This window comes from Triticum dicoccoides, chromosome 6A, assembly GCF_002162155.2.
Source record: "Triticum dicoccoides isolate Atlit2015 ecotype Zavitan chromosome 6A, WEW_v2.0, whole genome shotgun sequence".
Lineage (NCBI taxonomy): Eukaryota > Viridiplantae > Streptophyta > Magnoliopsida > Poales > Poaceae > Triticum > Triticum dicoccoides.
The window spans coordinates 121,456,686-121,473,906 of NC_041390.1; the positions used below are offsets into that span (position 1 = coordinate 121,456,686).

The window sequence follows — 17,221 nt, forward strand, 5'->3', positions numbered from 1 at the left end:
ATTCCGGTGCAACGAGACCAAGACCAGCCGGACGGTAGGACGGAGGTCACCGTGGAGCCCAAGACGGCGTCATCGTCAATGCCTTTGGCAGCCGAAGACCACCTTTGGTCAGGATAACTTGCACTATATGTTCCCCTTCGAAATGGCCAATTGTTGGCGCCCTTCCCGCTCATTATTTGGGGAGAGGCCCAGGGCCTCTATAAATAGAGCTAGCCACCACAGAGTAGAGGAGAACACCCCCGGGGAGATCTGGTAGAACCCCAGCAGAGAGAGAGAGGCGACTGAACTCACCTTAGCAGTTCATCGCACCAGCTCAAGAACACCTCTCGCGAGGCTGTTCTTCCCTTGTACTGTCCATCATCAACCCCAGAGGCAATCCACCACACCACACATTGGAGTAGGGTATTACACCACAACGGTGGCCCGAACCAGTATAAACATCGTGTCTCTTGTGTTGTTCATCATTTTCATCTTAGTTCGCACGAGAGGATCGGACGTAGATCGGTAGGGGAGAGATCTCCGCGCGCACCCCAGTGTTCGAACCTCAAGGGTCTGCCGGAACCCGAAACCCGACAGTGGCCACTCCCAACCCCAAACATCAAGCCACATCTCTTCCTTCAAGCCGGCGAATCCATAATTCAAATTGTAGATTAATCATATTATCAAAAACATCATATGCAAGTTAATTAGGGATGAACTATATCTCAAAATCTTAAACCAAATCCTCAAGTTTTCCACTCAAATTCCTCAGTTTTTAGCTTTTCTGGTACTTTCAAGTAGGATAACACCAACTGGCTAAGACTTCAGAAAAAATCACAATGTCAATGGTGTTTGCAATCCCTTCTTTACCCCCATACTCTCTTGCATGTTTCGCTTCTGCATTCATATGTTGTTGTAGACTTGCACGTTTAGGTGTTCCTAAGATTCCAAGTACAAATGGCTAACCTTGCCAACTAGATTTTGGAGTAGAATTTTTTGTTAGGACCATTCACCCCCACCCCAACCCCTTCTAGTCCGATCCATTGTTTTGTTGGTTTCACTTTTTTGTTTACTTCTGCTTAGTAATTGTCATCTACAATTCTTTGACTAACCATCATGGGATGCTGGAGTATTTGGACTCAATGGAAGATAACATATTCAGAAATGTTGTTGAAGATATCAATGGTTGGAGACAATATCTTGAAGAATGTCTGAATATCACTGTGATGCGTATGAAATATCAAAAGGCCGAACTATTAAAGAATTGGTACACGGTTAACCTGTGAACCATACAGTTTACGGTTCACTTCATTTTTCCATGTGGCCTAGAAAAGGAATTGGATAACTTTCCTTTATTTAACTTTCCACTTTCCATATATTTTGTACATTAGTATTAATATAAAATTACTGTGAAACAATTGTTCTACGGTTCCTGGGTCAAAAGAAAAATTATTTGACTAACCGATCAACCTTTCTCAAAGCGGTAAATCAAGAGTTTCAAGCCTGGCACCTTTCTAAGATTAGGAGGGTCCATTGCCATGTCCAGTGGGCGGTTTGTCAACACTACCAATTAGTTAGCCTAATGACCAATGTGGTATTTTACTTCTTGGGCATTTTTGCCCACTTTCCTTCCTCTTTCGTCAACAAGTGTCATTCGGGATGTTGTTTAACAGTTTTGCTAAAGCACATGTAGATGTGCCCTAAGTATTGCATATATAAGTCCTATGCCATTAATTTTACGTGAAGATTCGTGTAAGCATTTTCATTAGTCTATTTTCCTTTTCTTTCTAGTTTGAGTGAGTCACTTAGATGTGCAATATTTAGAGCAAAACTGCTCCATGAACGATAGTTGTGTCCGATCTTTGCACGACTGGTAAATCCAACGGCCGGTGCCCTTGTCAATCATACTCATGTCCGGCTGGATTTAACTGGCGTTCGTGAATTGTGTGAATTCTATCATGTGCATAGCACCACTCTAACTAGAGCACATCTAGATGTGCCCTAAACAAATCATTTAACTTTGTTTCATGACCAACATATATATGTGTGTGCGATCTTGGCTTTGTATCCCGGTTTCAGTTCTTTTTCCATCCATGTTCATGTTTTTCAAGAATTAGCTTGTATTCCCTTTCCATTTGTGTGTTGATGCAAAACTTTCTAAGAATTGTCTTTTCGTGTGACGGTTGTCTGGATCACATAATATGCAAAATGCATCAAAACCACCCATATCAATCCCCTCGCTTTCCAAATGAAAGTAGGTAACTACGTGGTTTTTTTTTTTTTTGAATTTTAACTACATGGATGTAGATCTATGCATCCATAATGACAATTCTTTTTTGATGGCGTGTTCATAAGAGTTGACAAAATCTTACAAATCATGTTGCAGTTGTACATGTTCACCAGTTTAGCACCATACATGTTTTCTTCTAATGTTGTGTTCACCTGCCGTGTTGCTCCACACAAGTGTTGTATTCTTATTTATTTTTTCACGTACATAATTAATGTTTATTATACATCCTTCGTCTAAATCTTTTGCAGTTCTAGGTTTGTCGTAAGTAAAACTTTTAAGTTTGACAACTTCATGGATTGTTTTTTCTAATATTTACAATATCACATATAGTACGAAAGTATATGTTATGATGAATCTAATGAAGTTACCCGCAAAAAAAGAATATAATGAAGTTGATTTGGTGTTGTAGATGTTGGTATGTTTTTCAATAAACTTGATTAAACTTAAATAAGTTTGACTTAGGACAAACCAAAAACTTCAAATATTTTGAAAAGAAGGGATAGAACGGAGGTGGAATTGCAGTACATGCCATTCCACTATGGTCAGGATAAAGGATAAGTAGGTGGGAATTTTGTGTGTTGTAAACCCATCACGCCTTAGATGATACTCCCTCCGTAAACTAATATAAGAGCGTTTAGAATACTAAAGTAGTGATCTAGGGACGAGGATTTAGAGCTCTCGGGTGCTCCGCACCCCTATACATACAATACCAGGAAAAAAATACCGAGAAATTTGAAAAAAAAATCTAGGATTTTGGGATATCAAATGTAGGTTCCCCATGTACTTCCGTCCGAAATTTGATGAAAAAATATCAGGAAACATATTCGCGGCAAAAAGACAAAAAATTCCTATGTATAGCAAAACACTGTTTGGCTACATTTTTTTCCAGGCAGTAATTCCTTTACCACGGATACGCTTTTTGGTATTTTTCATGAAATTTCACACGGAAGTAGATTGGGAAATCAGGTTTGACATCCCGAAATCTTGGATTTTTTTTATTTTCTGAGATTTTTTACGAATATTTTTCGTATAGGGGTGCGGAGCACCCGAGAACTCCTGTGTACTTTTCGATCTAAATGCTCTTATATTAATTTACAGAAGGAGTATTACTTTTTACCCTTCTTTCTCGGATTTCATAAAGAGAAGGGCCTCAAATAAATGCTTAGAAATGTTACACGCAGGGATATAAACAAGTACTCCCTCTGTCACAAATTACTTGTTGTAAAAATGGATAGAAATAAATGTATTTAGAATAAAAAATACGTTTAAATACATTTCTTTTGCGACAAGTAATTTGAAAAGGAGGGAGTAAATGTATTGGCAGTGAAAAAAAATCATAGCAGATGGACTCTTCTGCGTTCTCTAACTCTTCTCCAACCCAAGTTTTTTTAAAGGATGATCCCTGACCTCTACATCTGGGCGACGCATGAAGCCATTTTATTGATTATTCACAAAGACCTTAAAAGTAATACATCAGTAATTCTGAAGCCATCATCTTGGCAACATCTGTCGCTACTCCTATCCACTTGATGAAGGGGTGCCAATTGTCCGAATCGAATACCAAACAGACCTCGCACCAAAGCCTAATAATATCTAAAGCCGGAGGCCCCAACCAAGCAGCATTACTGGGTCTAGGGCACATACTGGTCCGGCGTACTCTCAGAGGCCGCCGCTACCGTCGTCCACCGAACCATCTTTAGAGCGGGTACTGACGCATTAACCTTGACAGACCTACCGTCGACGCCACCACGGCGCCAGACAACGTCACCTTCCTACACGCGTCCATCATCATACATCCTTCACCGAAACCCTGCTGCGCCACGCCGCCGAGACTCCATATCGTCGATGCGTGACATGAGACGCCGCTCCATCGCAAACCGTCCACTGGTCCCTCTAGCCAATGCACACCTCCAAGAATGACGCCCTCAAGGAGGGAAGGACACAAAAGCGCCGCCATCATCCGATCAACTGATCAAGTTTCCCCCAGAGGTAGCGGGGGGAGTAGGGAGTTTCACCTTGATGATGCCTTCATGAAGGAAACGACGCCAAGGGTGTCAGCATCACCGACTCTAGCCACCGGCGGAAGACTAGGTTTTCACCCGGATCTGTCCCAAGAACATCGACCCGGAAACCTATGCACCATCCAGACCGCCTTCAAAGCCCCAGATCTAGCCGCCCAGATCCGGTGGCCATCCACGCCAGCACTGCCACCATGGGAGCCCTAGCATACCGGCCACTGCATGTCTGTGCCACCACTTGAGCCTGAGAGGTGGGCTGCCATCCCACCTCACCAAACCGCGAGAGCCGCCGAGACGAACCCCGCGCGCTCGTCACCATCTCTGATCTAAACCAATCCAGAGCCAAAGCCACTAAATCGCCGGTGCAGATCCGCCTTGGACAGGGACAACACCACGCCATGCCGCCGCGGGGAGCCCGAGTTTCACCTGCCGCCGCCTTCCAGGGCTGCCACCCCGGGATCTAGGCCGGGCGTCGCCGCCGCCGCCGAACTGTGCCCATGCAATGCCGCAAGGAAGCAGTCGCGGTGAGCCTCCGCCAATGTCCAGCCGAGCCCCGCGCTTGCATGACGCAGCAGCCTGGACAGGCCGCCCGCATCAGCCAACCCCCGAGCAACGAAGAAAAGGGGCCCCGCCACCGGCCATCGCGAGGGGCTTTGCCCCGGTGACTCTGGCTGGCGGTGAGGGTGGGGAAGGGCAAGGAGGAGGGGAGGGGAGGGAGGTGCGCGCCGCCGCCCGAGTTGCCCGCAGGGGGACGACGCGGGGGCTCAGATGCGATCGATTATTTACCTTAAAATTGGCCTTCCCAGGACTCTGCACCAACTAGGGATGCACACAAGCTTTTAAGTGTGAGCAGTAGGATTTTTAGTCTCAATTACGCACCAAGCCTTCCTCAGTAAATGCGTGAGTACAAGAAAAGTCTGGTCCTCAAAAATAAATAGGAATCAAAATTCGTCTTCATGAGGATTTGAACCCAGGTGTTGGGTTTATACGTCCACTCCTCCAACCCAAATACAAGAGAGATCTTTGCTTCATCAACACAATATAAGAAAAGAAAAAAATGGTTGTTTTAGCCTTTACAAAAACACAGTCCCAATCCACCCTCTATCTTGGCAGTAATCTCCTGTCTGGTCTTGTCTCGGTTCTCAGCATATTTTCATAGTTCTACTCCAACCCAAAGATCATCACAGATACATGCATGGAACCAAGAAATGAGGGAATCGGAGCAAGATACAAGAACCCCAAATAAAGCAGAAGGCAGAATTACTATTGCAGCTGCAACTTAAATTGTTGGCACGGTATCCACAGTTGGAACCAAGCGAAGAACATCGATGAACTAGGGTTTCATACCAGCATCGAGGTAATGCTTTCGTTTCATATTTTGCGTGACACGGCCAGCCGCTGCTGGAGGCAGCCCCTGCTTGGGCACTGTCATGCAAAACAAAAATTGGACGATAAAGAGAGAACGTTTCCCCAGTAACTGAAGTAAACAGTAGGAGACAGAAACAGTCTCTAACTCAAGTTATTTCTTCTCAACCAGGGGTAGAGATACTACTTTCCATTGGGCTACAAAATTCACCACCACTTACTACTACTAGGGAACGTTTTTACACCATACTTTTCAACCTGATGAAGCGTGGGTGATGCTCAGAACAAGCCCGAAGTGGTCACTAGGTAACACAGGATACTCAATGTTCTGGACTACCTTGCGGACTGTCTTCTCCTTGTAGTGTGATATCCCAGGTATCGCCTCCTTCCCGATCATCTCGATGGTGTCGATCTCAAAATCCGGCAGCTTGCACACGAACCGGTCCAGCCTCTTCTGCAGCTTGCGGTTGCCTGCCAGCATGCCGTTGGCCCTCGTGTCGTACGTCCAGCCGTCCTCGCCTGGCTTGAGCTCGGCCCAGGCATCGACCCAGCCGTCTGAGAGAGGGAATGGCCCGTCGCCTTTGTCGTCCCAGTTCATGTCTCCGCAGAATATCACGTTGCAGAACTTGTCCAATATCCTCATGGATGCATTCGCCTGAGTTACTCGTTCCTTGCTGTACATCTGATTCCACGCGCAGGGGCTCTCCAGGTGGCTTGTGGCCAACACCAACTTGGTAGCGCCTCCAATGTTGATGTCTGCCACGCACAGCTCCCTTTCCATGACTGAGTTGGAAAATGGGATGCATTCGAAAGAATTCACAGGCAACTTGCTCATCTGCACTTATTGCAATCGAATCACATTACTGAAATACATGAATGAAATGATAAGAGGATACATGCTCTAAAGCTGCAAAGAGGAGCAATAGAATGTTTGAGAGCAGTAGCGCTTTACATGGCATTATATAAACAGATTGGTCATATGTGCATCTTGGTGGCCATATAATATAAAAGGCACACTTTATTTTAATGGAGATTAAAAATTAACAGTTGCATGTAAACTGTAGAAGAAGATGAGTAAATCAAAATTCACATATGCTTGCACTCATCCCATATATGAAGTTTGCGAGAAGCACAGTGAATACCTGCATGCAGTAATATTGTCTCTGCATGGCCATCCTAGCTGACAGCGAGCATTTGTATTCTTGCCACCAGCCAGATTTTTGGAGAAGCATATATATGTTTGGTGTAACCTCCTGCAGTTACACAGGGAAATTGAGAAGGGGAAAAGAAATAACAATAAGTTCAAACTGAAAAACTCTGGACCTGGAAGCATATAAGATCTGGGTTGTGGTGCTGAATAAGATTTCCAAGAGCATACATCCTTTTCATCAGTTCCAAATCCTCCCGAAACCATACGTTGTATGTCATGACTTTGATGGTCTTCTTATCCAAATGAGTCTCAGAATTTACTGTGGAAAGCATTATAAATATTTAGCCTCTAATAACCTGCATAAAGTAGCTAGAAATATTTGTTTTCTTCATCAATTTAGACCAACAACATAGAAGGGTTCACTGGTTTCAAGATAAGTTCATGCTGGGTTTCAAGACAAAGAACATATGATATCTAAGATAAATCTGTTAGTGACTTTTAAAGGGATCATGCATTCATGCTGAGTTATACTCCCTCCGTTCCTAAATATAAGTCCTTTTAGACATTTCAAATGGAATACAACATACGGATGTATGTAGACATATTTTAGAGTGTAGATTCACTCATTTTGCTCCGTATGTAGTCACTTCGTGGAATCTCTAGAAAGACTTATATTTGGGAACGGAGGGAGTATTCAGCATAACAGGAAACAGACTATATAGAGCTACTCAGCATCAGTCTGTGGGCAATATACTACTCCCTCCGTCCCATATTAATTGTCGTTCAAACGGATGAATGACAATTAATATGGGACGGAGGGAGTACATTTGAACAGATTCAGAAGGAAGGACACCATCAATCAGGGGAGACGTAATACAGAAGCAATTCTTCCACATTCAACAACTAAAACCTCCAGTATTTAATTTTTAAAAACATACAAATTTACAATAGCCCTTTTTTTATTTTAACCCTAGATATACCTTTTTTGGCAGTTGGCTCATCCCTTTCATTTGAGCCGCCACCCTCGTGGACAATGGCTGGCGACGTCAAGCGGCCTATCTTCCTCGAGCACCCTAGGTAAACCAAAGGAAAGATTAGTGCATGGACAAGGTCATATTCTAGAAGAGATTTGACATTGACAGACAAAGAAAAAGTAATAGCATTTAGGCGAAAACTGCAAGCTCTATGGTGTACCACTTAGCAATCGTCCTAAAGCCTCAAACAAAATAAAGATGACAACAATTAGAGCAAAATAATAAAATATCTCTTGTCATTTCTTAGGTAGTTTACCATATTGTGAAATTCCATATGTGGCCATCTGACATTATTACCCGTTCCTAATTACTCTCATGTTGATTTGCCGTAGTTTATCCAAGTCTGTTAACAAACAATGTGAGGGCAATTGGGATGCTTATTTTTCCTTTATCTCACTAATTATAGATAACTTGCCATGAAATAAGATGGGTGGCACTGAAAGTTGTGTAGCATCCCAAAATTTTATCCGAAAATCAAAAAAAGAGGGGGGAAAGTCCAATGTTGCAATATAACATTTGAACAGATTCGGATGAAAAGAAGATGAATCAGGAGAGACCTAGATTACGTGGATACTTCTGGAAACTGGCATGGCGTTTGTACGCATCAGATATGTCCAAATACCTGCAGGAACATAACGGATATGTATCCATCTATTTTCCCTTTTCCAAAAAAATAAATTAGTTCAGATACCTGTGGGATACCCATGGGATACCTGCCGAAGACAGGAAAACCCTAAACCCCACTATTTTTTTTGAGGGGTCCTAAATCCCACTATCCCTACCCACGACACCCTCCTCCCTCCTCTCCTAATTCTGCCTCCAACCCGACCTGAGCTGGTGCCACCGCTAAACAGGTAAGGAAGGCCAGCCATCGCCAGCCCGCCGCTGCTCTCTTCCCTGTTCTGAGCGCGGCCACACCAGAGAAGGAGAGCTCCATGACGCTGCTGCTCCATCACCCATTCTGAGCACTGCCACAGCTCCTGGTCAATGCAGTTCAAATGTTGAGTGCTGCTCACGTGATACCTCCAAATGCAACCCGAAATTGTCACTTTTACGAATTGCCGTATAAAAAACACCAATTTCTATATATTTTTAATATTTACTCCCTCGTCCCAAAAACCTTGTCTTAGATTTGTCTAGATACATTTAGTGTTAGATACATCCGTATCTAGATAAATCGAAGGCAATCTTTTTGGGAGGGAGGTAATATTATATATATACAAGCGTACCGACGTATCTGTGTTTTTGAAAAAATGACGTATCGCAGTGTCCGTATCCATATTGATGTACCCATGCGTTATAGGGAGAGACGTAGTAGAGGAGCGATTTTTGCACATTCAACAACTAGAAAACTCCAGTACTTCATTCAGAAAAGGCATACCAAAATAAATAAATCCATTTTACTTTAACCCTAGATAAACCTTTTTCGGTGGTTGTCTCATCCCTTTCATTGGAGCCGGCGTCCTCATGGACGATGTCTGGTGACGCCACGCAGCCTCTCTTCCTTGAGCACTCTAGATAAATGAAGTAAATATTATTGCACAGACAAGGTCATGCTGTAGAATAAATTTGAGAAGGAAGTCAAGCTTATCTTATATAAAAAAGTAAAACATTAAGCAGAAACTGCAAACCCTGTGTTGTATTACCTCCATCCCAAATTACTTGTCTTAGATTTATCTAGATACGAATATATCTTAAACTTATTAACACTAAAAAAGTGTTAGATACATCCGTATCTAGACAAATCTAAGACAAGTAATTTGGGACGGAGGGAGTACTAATTAGTAACCATGGTAAAGGCTCAAATACAATTCAAGTGAACACAAATTGGAGCAAAAATCGAATACCAATATATCCCTCGTCATTGTACATCGATTTTCTTAGGTAGTTTACTATGTTGTGAAATTCCATATGTGCCCATTTGACATGGGAATTTATACAGCTTGACTTTAAAATAGTTTACTCGAGTCCATTATGAAACAATATGAGGTCAATCAGGAGCATTTACTCTTCTTATAGATAAGCAGAAAAACTCCAGTACTTAATTTGTCAAAAAACATACAAAATCAAAATAATCCTTTTTTACTTTAACCCTAGAAAAACCTTTTTCAGTGGACGTCTCACCCCTTTTGTTCGAGCCGTCGCCCTCGTGTACGATGTCTGATATTGCTGCGTGGCCTCTCTTCCTAGAGCACCCTAGATAAACCAAAGGAAATATTATTGCATGGAGAAGGTCATATTGTAGAAGAAATTTGACATAACAAAGTGACATTATTTTGCATGAAAAAGTAATACATTTAGGCAGAAACTGCAAGCTCTATGTTGTACTCCCTCTGTAAACTTTTATAAGACGTATTATAAGATGTACTTTTATAAGACGTTTGACCTAAAATGTCTTATAAAAGTTTACAGAGGGGAGTACTACTTAGCAACCATGCTAAAGCCTCAAACACAGTGAAGATCAGATATATCTCTCGCCATAGCACATCAATTTTCTCATATAGTTTACCATGTTTTGAAATTCTATCTGTGGCCATCTGACTTGGGAATTTAAACCCATTTACATATGCCATTAGCATTATTACTCGCTCCTAATTACTCAGGTTGATTGTACCATACGTATCCAACTGTGTTAACAAACAATTTAAGGGCAATCAGGAGCATTACTCTCTTTTACCTCACTATAGTTAACTTGTCGTGATTTAAGATGTGTCAGAATGAAATTTGTATAAGATCCCAACATTTCATCCAAAAACAAGAAAGATCCATTGTTACAAAATAACATTTGAAAAGATTCAGATAAAAAGACAGCATCGATGAGGAGAACACAACGGAGAATCGGTTTTTGCACATTCAATAGCTAGAAGAACTCCAATATTTATTTTTAAAAAGCACACAAAATCAAAATAACCCTTTTTAATTCAGTCCTAGATACTGTAGAAGAATCTTGATAGGGAACTCAAAGTAAAGATTATTTTGCATACAGAATAAGCAAAAAATATATATAACCCTAGATGAACCTTTTTCGGCAGCAGTCGTATCCCTTTCGTTCGAGCCGGCGCCCTCGCAGACAGTGTCCGGCGACGGCGCGCGAGCTACCTTCATCGCGGCATCAGAGCGGCCTATGTTCCTCGGGTCCCGACGGAGCGGGAGGAACGAGGCGCCGGCGACGGCGGAGAAGTCCAGCTCGTCGCCGTCGTCAACGACCACGGGGCGCGGGGCGCCGCAGACGGCGCAGGCGGCGGAGCTCCCGGGGTTGAGGAGCGTGCAGCGGGCGCAGGACCACTGGGCCGGCGGGAGCGGGCGGGACGACGAAGAGGCGACGACGGCGGAATGGCCCGGCGACACGTCGTCGACGTCCACGGGGCGCGCGGCGTCGCACGCGGCGCAGGCGGCGGCGCTCAGCGGGTTGCGGAGCGTGCAGCGGGCGCAGGGCCACTCGGGCGGCGGCGGGGAGCGACCCGGCGGCGGGAGCGTCGAGGTGGATGGGGACGAAGGGGGAGGGGGCAAGGAGGCCATGGTGAGCCTGGGGGAGCGGAGGCGGAGGGTTCTGCTGGGAAGGAGGAGGGGTTTGGGCTGCGGGAGGAGGAGGAGGCGGCGGAGGGGGCGGAGGCGGCCGTGAAAAGGGGGGCGAAAGAGGAACGTGGCCATTGGAAAATTTTGAATTTTGAAGTCGGGGGCTCCGTCCGCCGGTGCGCGAGGCCGAGCGTCCTCTCGAAGGAACCGGGTCTTCCAAAGGCCAGTGGATAATGCCATCGTTTTTTCTGAGCGAAATATACCATCCTTTGTTTTTTTTATACTAGTACAAATGCCCGTGCGTTGCACTGGGCGATAAATGTGGCAGAACTTGCTTCATGGGTATTTTTTGCCATTTTCTATATCTAATTTAAATAAATTTTGAACATGAAAATTTCCTTATTTTTATTAAAAAATAATTTTCCTATTTAAAATGCAAAACCTTTTGAAGAGTAGTTTAAAAAATTATGTAAATCGGAACATTTCTCTATAAAATATTTTTATGTAAATTAATTATTTCTGTTGTACATTTTGAAATGGTTTTTGTAGTTAGTAGTTTTTTGGGGGGGAATTTTTAAGTGTTTTTAAAAGTATGAACATATTTTGTTCAAATATTTTTAAACTATTTTTATGTGTTGGAAACATTAGAAATAAGGTTACACCGAGTATTTCTTTTTGGACTTTGTAATTTGGACGTACCCTAACAATGTTTGTCATGACCTATTTCAGATCCTCATTTTCATTTCATCCTATTAAAAAGTATCAATTATATATTTTTTTATTGTCTAGTAAAACACAATTATTATTTTTACTTTGAGTAGTTGTTTTATATTTTTGAGAATATTTTTTAAAATGGAATTATTTTTATGGCGACGGACATTATTTTAATATTATATTTCATGTCTTATTTATTTTGCACTATTTTTTGTGTTTGGTCCATCGAGAGTGGATGTGTTATTTTGGTACTCCCTTTGTCCGGAAATACTTGTCCTAAAAATGGATAAAATTTCTAGAAGAAATTTTCCGGACGGGGGGAGTAGCAGCTAGCTCAGTGTCGTTTGCTACAATAAAAAAAAGCTACTCCTACTTCAGAGTGGTCGCTATTCTCCATGGGGGAGCTCACCTTCTCGCCCCTCCCCCTCCTACACCTGGATGTTAGTCGCCGCTTCAGACACCTGTGCATTTATCCAACAATCAGAGGAAAAAACACCATCGTCTCTTACCTCTCCCTACTCAGCTTCTAATCCCCATTCTCCAACCATGGCAGGCGCTCACCTTCTCGCCCCTCCCCCTCCACCTCCGAGCGCCTCACCCAGCGGTTCCTCAACAGCCCGCAGTTGCCGCTCAAGTTGCTTCCGCTTCTCTCCTCCTGCCTCCCCCCTTGATGCCGTCCGCCGCCGACCGGACCTGGATGAACGAGCACGTCCTCAACGCCAAGCAGGCGCAGTGCTCTAGCAGTCTGGCCACCTTGGCGTCGACGCAGTCTGCATCCATCTAGTACTGCATCCACCAAGGTATTCATCTAATTAGTTCTATGTCTTCTGAAATCTGACTGGTTTTTCTTCCTTCGCATCTAATTAGTTTCACATGGATTTGTATGTTGCAGAGTTCTAAAGAACAGAGGAAGATTCCTGTGCTTGGAGTTGAGTCATGTGATTGTTCAGATTTTTAAAGACATGTAGGTTTCCTTTGGTCATGTTGTTGCTGTAGGATAACTTCGTATGACCACTGTCTTAAACATTCAGTTAAAAACAAACAAGCAGATCCTGTCATTTTTTTAAAAGCATATGGCTACAATAACCTGCAACAAAGTTAATATCTGCTTGCAAAACTATGTGGTTTCCTTTAGTAAAGTATGTTGTCGCTGGAATTTGCCCAAAATTGTGTACTTATAACCAATGACGCATATAGTCTTGTGTATTAATGCCTTGAAATTTTTCCTGTATCGCCCATCTTCTCCTCTTTGTGCCGCTGCCCCTTGTTCGGTTTGGTTCGATTTACTTTTCTTCCCGTTTCCCTAGTGCGGTTTCCTCATGTAGGTGCTGCTGCATGATGTGCACCGGGGATAAGGAAAAAAAGAGAAGGCTGTTCAGGTGACGAGGAAACCAAATGGGACGTGGTGCTAGGCCTCAATGAATCCAAAAGAGCTCAATGGTGTGCTGTATATTCGTCTGTTGTTTGAGATAGACTTGTCAATTTCCAGAGCTAGTATGTGAATAACACTCTACATTTTGAGGTTTAGAGCACTTGTTTGCACTTGGTTGGCACCATGTGGTGGTGATTGTGGTTGCCAACATTCAGCCAGTGTGTGTCTTGCTGTAGTGAGTAATTGGATTGAGTTCTAGAGCAATATGCAACTGTAGAAACATGCTTCATTCCGCTCGTATGTGAGTCTCAATGTTGGCGTTGGTTTCTGAGATCATGAAGCTAGCTAGCTATTATGTCTAGTATCTCCTGGTATGATTTGTTTAGTCTCCATTCTGGCATTGGTTTCAAAATGACCAGTGCGCATTTGCGGATGTGTAGTATGGCCTCGCCTACAATTCTCTGTACGTCATGCTTGGCGTCTCACATCGTTCCGTTGATTTCTTGCAGATATTGCGTAGGAGGTTGAGGGACATGAGGTCCGGCAGTGAGCTTAAAGCTCTGTTGCTATTCAACGGTCTTAGGAATCTCTTCAAATAAACATATGAGGTATATGTTCTGCCCCTCTCGATATGCTTAGCAGAATAATTAATTTGTGATGATCCTGTTTTCCTATTGTCTAATCTTGGAGTAAGTTTCTCTTGAATATATGTGATCTGTTTTATCACTTTGTGGTACTCTTTAATCTCTTTGGTTAATATAAACATGGTTGTGCAATTATGATTGAAATCACATCAACAGAATGTCTACGCCTAATTATTATTGGAATTACCTTAACACTTGTTTCCCAATACATAGCAATCTTGCGGCTACTCCTGAACCCAAAACCGGCCATCCACTTGATTACCTGTATCAAACCATGGCGGGAAGTTGTTGATTTTGTCGAAAGTAGCAATCAAAGGCATGCCTGGCTACCCCGATGAACGCCAAGGGGTTCAGAGATATGGGGATGCAGACCATGTCCATCATCAGGTGCCGCTGATGCATTCTCTGGCAGGTGCACCCGCTTCCACTTGGGCAGTAGCTGCTTCTCCCCGACGCCCACCACTGCTACGGGCTGCCGCTGCTACTGCTCTTGCTCGTCGGCGCTGCATGCTGCTGCTCGCCGAAGCCCTCGTGCTGCCGTCGTCCTGGACCTGGTCGCGAGTCGCGACTCACACCATGGTTGCCGCCACAAACTGCCGTGTTCTCTGAAGAACGCAACATCAAAGCAGCAAAAGCTTCACCACCGATGGCTCCCATGACATCGCTTTTTCTCCGGCGATTCCAACTGTACTGCCCCGCCATTGTTGTCATCCTCTTGAAGCTACTTTAGCCAGGAATGGGTGTACTCCCGCCCGGCGACGTCAATGGCGATGGAGGTGTGGAAAGAGTCGGAGGCGGCAAGCAGGGCGAGCGGGGCGGGCGAAGAGCAGGCCGAGGCCAAGGCGGCACGGGAGTGCCAGCCTTGAGGCCCGCCTCCACCTGCAAGAACTTCGAGACACGGCGCTGGATCCCTCTGTCTCCCACGCCCATCCTCCGTCTCCCGCGTCCGTCCTCCGTCACCCAGCTCCGGCGAGCTCCTACCTAGGTCGCCACACCACCCCTCCTTTCTCCCTTCTTCTCTTCCTCACGGCCTCACCTCCCTGTCTTCTTTCTCCCCAGGACCTGCTGATGCCATGGGTGCGCCCGGGAAGCCTCGCCGCCGGCCGCTCATCGTCACCGGTGACCCCCGCCTCGCTGCCGGCCTCTGGATCCGCCTCCCAAGCGCCTTCCGTGCATGGATCCGTCCCCTTCAAGCTCCATCCGCCGCCGCCTTCTGCATCGAGCCGCCGCCAGCCGCTCGTGCCGCCGCGCGTTGACCCGATCCTGAACCTGACGTATGGACTACGGGTTGAATATACTAAACAACAGGGCCCTTTTTGTAAAAATGAAGCGTTTTCTCAGAACCACTTATAAAGGGATTGCGGGTTGCATTACTAAAAAGTAGAAGGACTTTTTTGCAAAACAGCTGCGACGACGGACGACCAGAAGCACTCGGTGCTTTATTAGTAGGGAGAGATAATGCTACTACAAACCCGACGTTCGCTAGGAAGGGATGGCAAATCGAAGGTCTTTTATGGCAATTTATATTGTCACAAGGATGACGAATTTAGTTTGCAAGCACGGCAAATCCTCATAAAAAACTTAACTGAGGCGAATTTATCATGTTTGTCAATTAAGTTTGCCATCCTCAGCCAATATAAATTGTCATGCAAATCGTTCGCAATTGCAATGCTTCCCGTTCCCTGGTTAAGCCGGATGATGGGTGGTATTTTTCCCTTTTTAGGAGAGTGAGAGGGAGCTGTTTATTGTGGTATTTTCCCCCCTTTTTAGGAGAGTGAGAGGGAGCTGTTTTTTTTTTTTTTTTTGAAACAAGAGTGAGAGGAAGCTTTGATCCTTTTAATTGGGCCTTGGTGGCTACGGGTGTGTTTGGATTCGAGCCACAGCTGGCCTTACCAAAATATTGGCGTGCCATTCGGCTGTCATTTGGATTGAGGCCAATATTTTGGCTAGCCCAGCGTGCCCTGAATGCCCCGTGTAATTTTCGCCAAATCATAGGCGCGGCGAGGGCGTAGGAATCGCTCGCCAAAAAATTGGCGTGCTCAGCCCGCTCCGACGTGTACGTTAATACTGTTTCGTGATGTTAAAAAAGATGATGGATTATCTCGCTGAGTAACCAGAATTCCAGAAAGCAGTGGTCATGCACGTTTTACGTCGTGGTTGTTTTAATTTCCTTTTCGTATGCAGAGGTTGTTTTGATAGACTAATCCAGTGTGAGCGGCCGCATAACTAATCATGTTTAAGGTTGCCTAATAGCAGCCCACCATTGCCTCATAATACTTCTGAACCGTGACATTGTATATGCTGTACACTTGTCCTTTTGCATGTACATTTCCTTTCTTTTAGTACACTGTAGTTAATTAAGATTCCGTGTTTCCCTTTTGGGCCTCTTTGATTCATAGGATTTTGAAAATATAGGAATAGGAAAATATAGGATTGCAGTGGCATGTCAACTTGAATCCTATAGGATTAGCAAAAAGTGTTTGATGCCACATGAAAAACAAAGAAATTGTAAAAAGAGATTGGAGTGAATGTTAGATTTCCTATGAAATGTAGTACAAAAGATTCCATAGGATAAATTCCTATGGGATCCAATCCTATGAATCAAAGGGCCGACATAGGAAAAATTCTTAAGGATTTCAATCCCCAAAAATCCTAAATAATTCCTTTGAATCAAAGGAGCCCTAAATTGGCTCAATACTGAAACTAAATTTAAACCAAATCAGGTTTTTTAGACAATAACTTCTTTTGAGACAATAAAAATATATCAAGTACTAATCAATGTAAGTTATGAAACTTTTGCCAACCCAGCGGCTCCAAGCCAAATGGAGGCCCAACAATTTTGCCAATTTTTTGGTAAGTACAATGGCTTCAATCCAAACAATAACAACTTGCCAAATTTTTGGTCATGCCCTTGCTTTGGTCATGCCAAAATTTTGGTCGGGCTAGTTGGGGCACAAACCAAACACACCCGACCTGACCCACCTCGTATGGCTGAAAACCTTGAAACAGTTGTCTGGAAAATAGTCCAAATAAATTTGCACTAGGATGTGTACAATTTGTATTAGTTTGCATGCTTTATCAAAAATCTATACATTTTGCTAGTAAGCCTTTGGGGTGGCTACATGTCGTGTCATTTTTT

The 17,221-nt window shown here is 44.0% G+C and overlaps 1 protein-coding gene and 1 long non-coding RNA gene across 9 annotated transcripts in view; one reads left to right on the top strand and one right to left on the bottom strand.

Moving 5' to 3' along the window:
- Nucleotides 1–5,765: 5,765 nt before the first annotated feature.
- On the bottom strand, nt 5,766–11,412 carry LOC119315834. The gene is made up of 7 exons (XM_037590299.1): nt 10,857–11,412; nt 9,961–10,032; nt 9,258–9,350; nt 7,783–7,875; nt 6,976–7,121; nt 6,795–6,905; nt 5,766–6,487 (listed from the first exon to the last, which is right to left on the bottom strand). The coding sequence occupies exons 1-7, from the start codon at nt 11,353–11,355 to the stop codon at nt 5,906–5,908; spliced, it is 1,596 nt and encodes a 531-aa protein (XP_037446196.1). The 5' UTR covers nt 11,356–11,412; the 3' UTR covers nt 5,766–5,905.
- Nucleotides 11,413–12,486: 1,074 nt separating this feature from the next.
- Nucleotides 12,487–17,221, top strand: part of LOC119315835 — an 8,921-nt gene continuing 4,186 nt past the window's right edge. The window contains exons 1-3 of one of the 8 annotated variants that reach the window (XR_005152798.1): nt 12,487–12,866; nt 12,959–13,506; nt 13,948–14,046. This is a non-coding gene — a long non-coding RNA (uncharacterized LOC119315835). Of the gene's footprint in view, nt 12,867–12,958; nt 15,477–17,221 lie in introns of those variants that run through there. The other 7 variants (XR_005152795.1, XR_005152799.1, XR_005152794.1 and 4 more) reach the window with 7 other exon arrangements.

Excerpts from the sequence above, each read along its gene's own strand:
- LOC119315834 (XM_037590299.1), bottom strand. The coding sequence starts at position 11,355 with ATGGCCTCCTTGCCCCCTCCCCCTTCGTCCCCATCCACCTCGACGCTC. Across the intron at positions 9,351-9,960 it reads CGACGGCTCGAACAAAAGGG|AGTGCTCAAGGAAGAGAGGC; the intron begins GTGAGACGTCCA and ends TCATTTATCTAG. Across the intron at positions 6,488-6,794 it reads GACAATATTACTGCATGCAG|ATGAGCAAGTTGCCTGTGAA; the intron begins GTATTCACTGTG and ends CAATAAGTGCAG.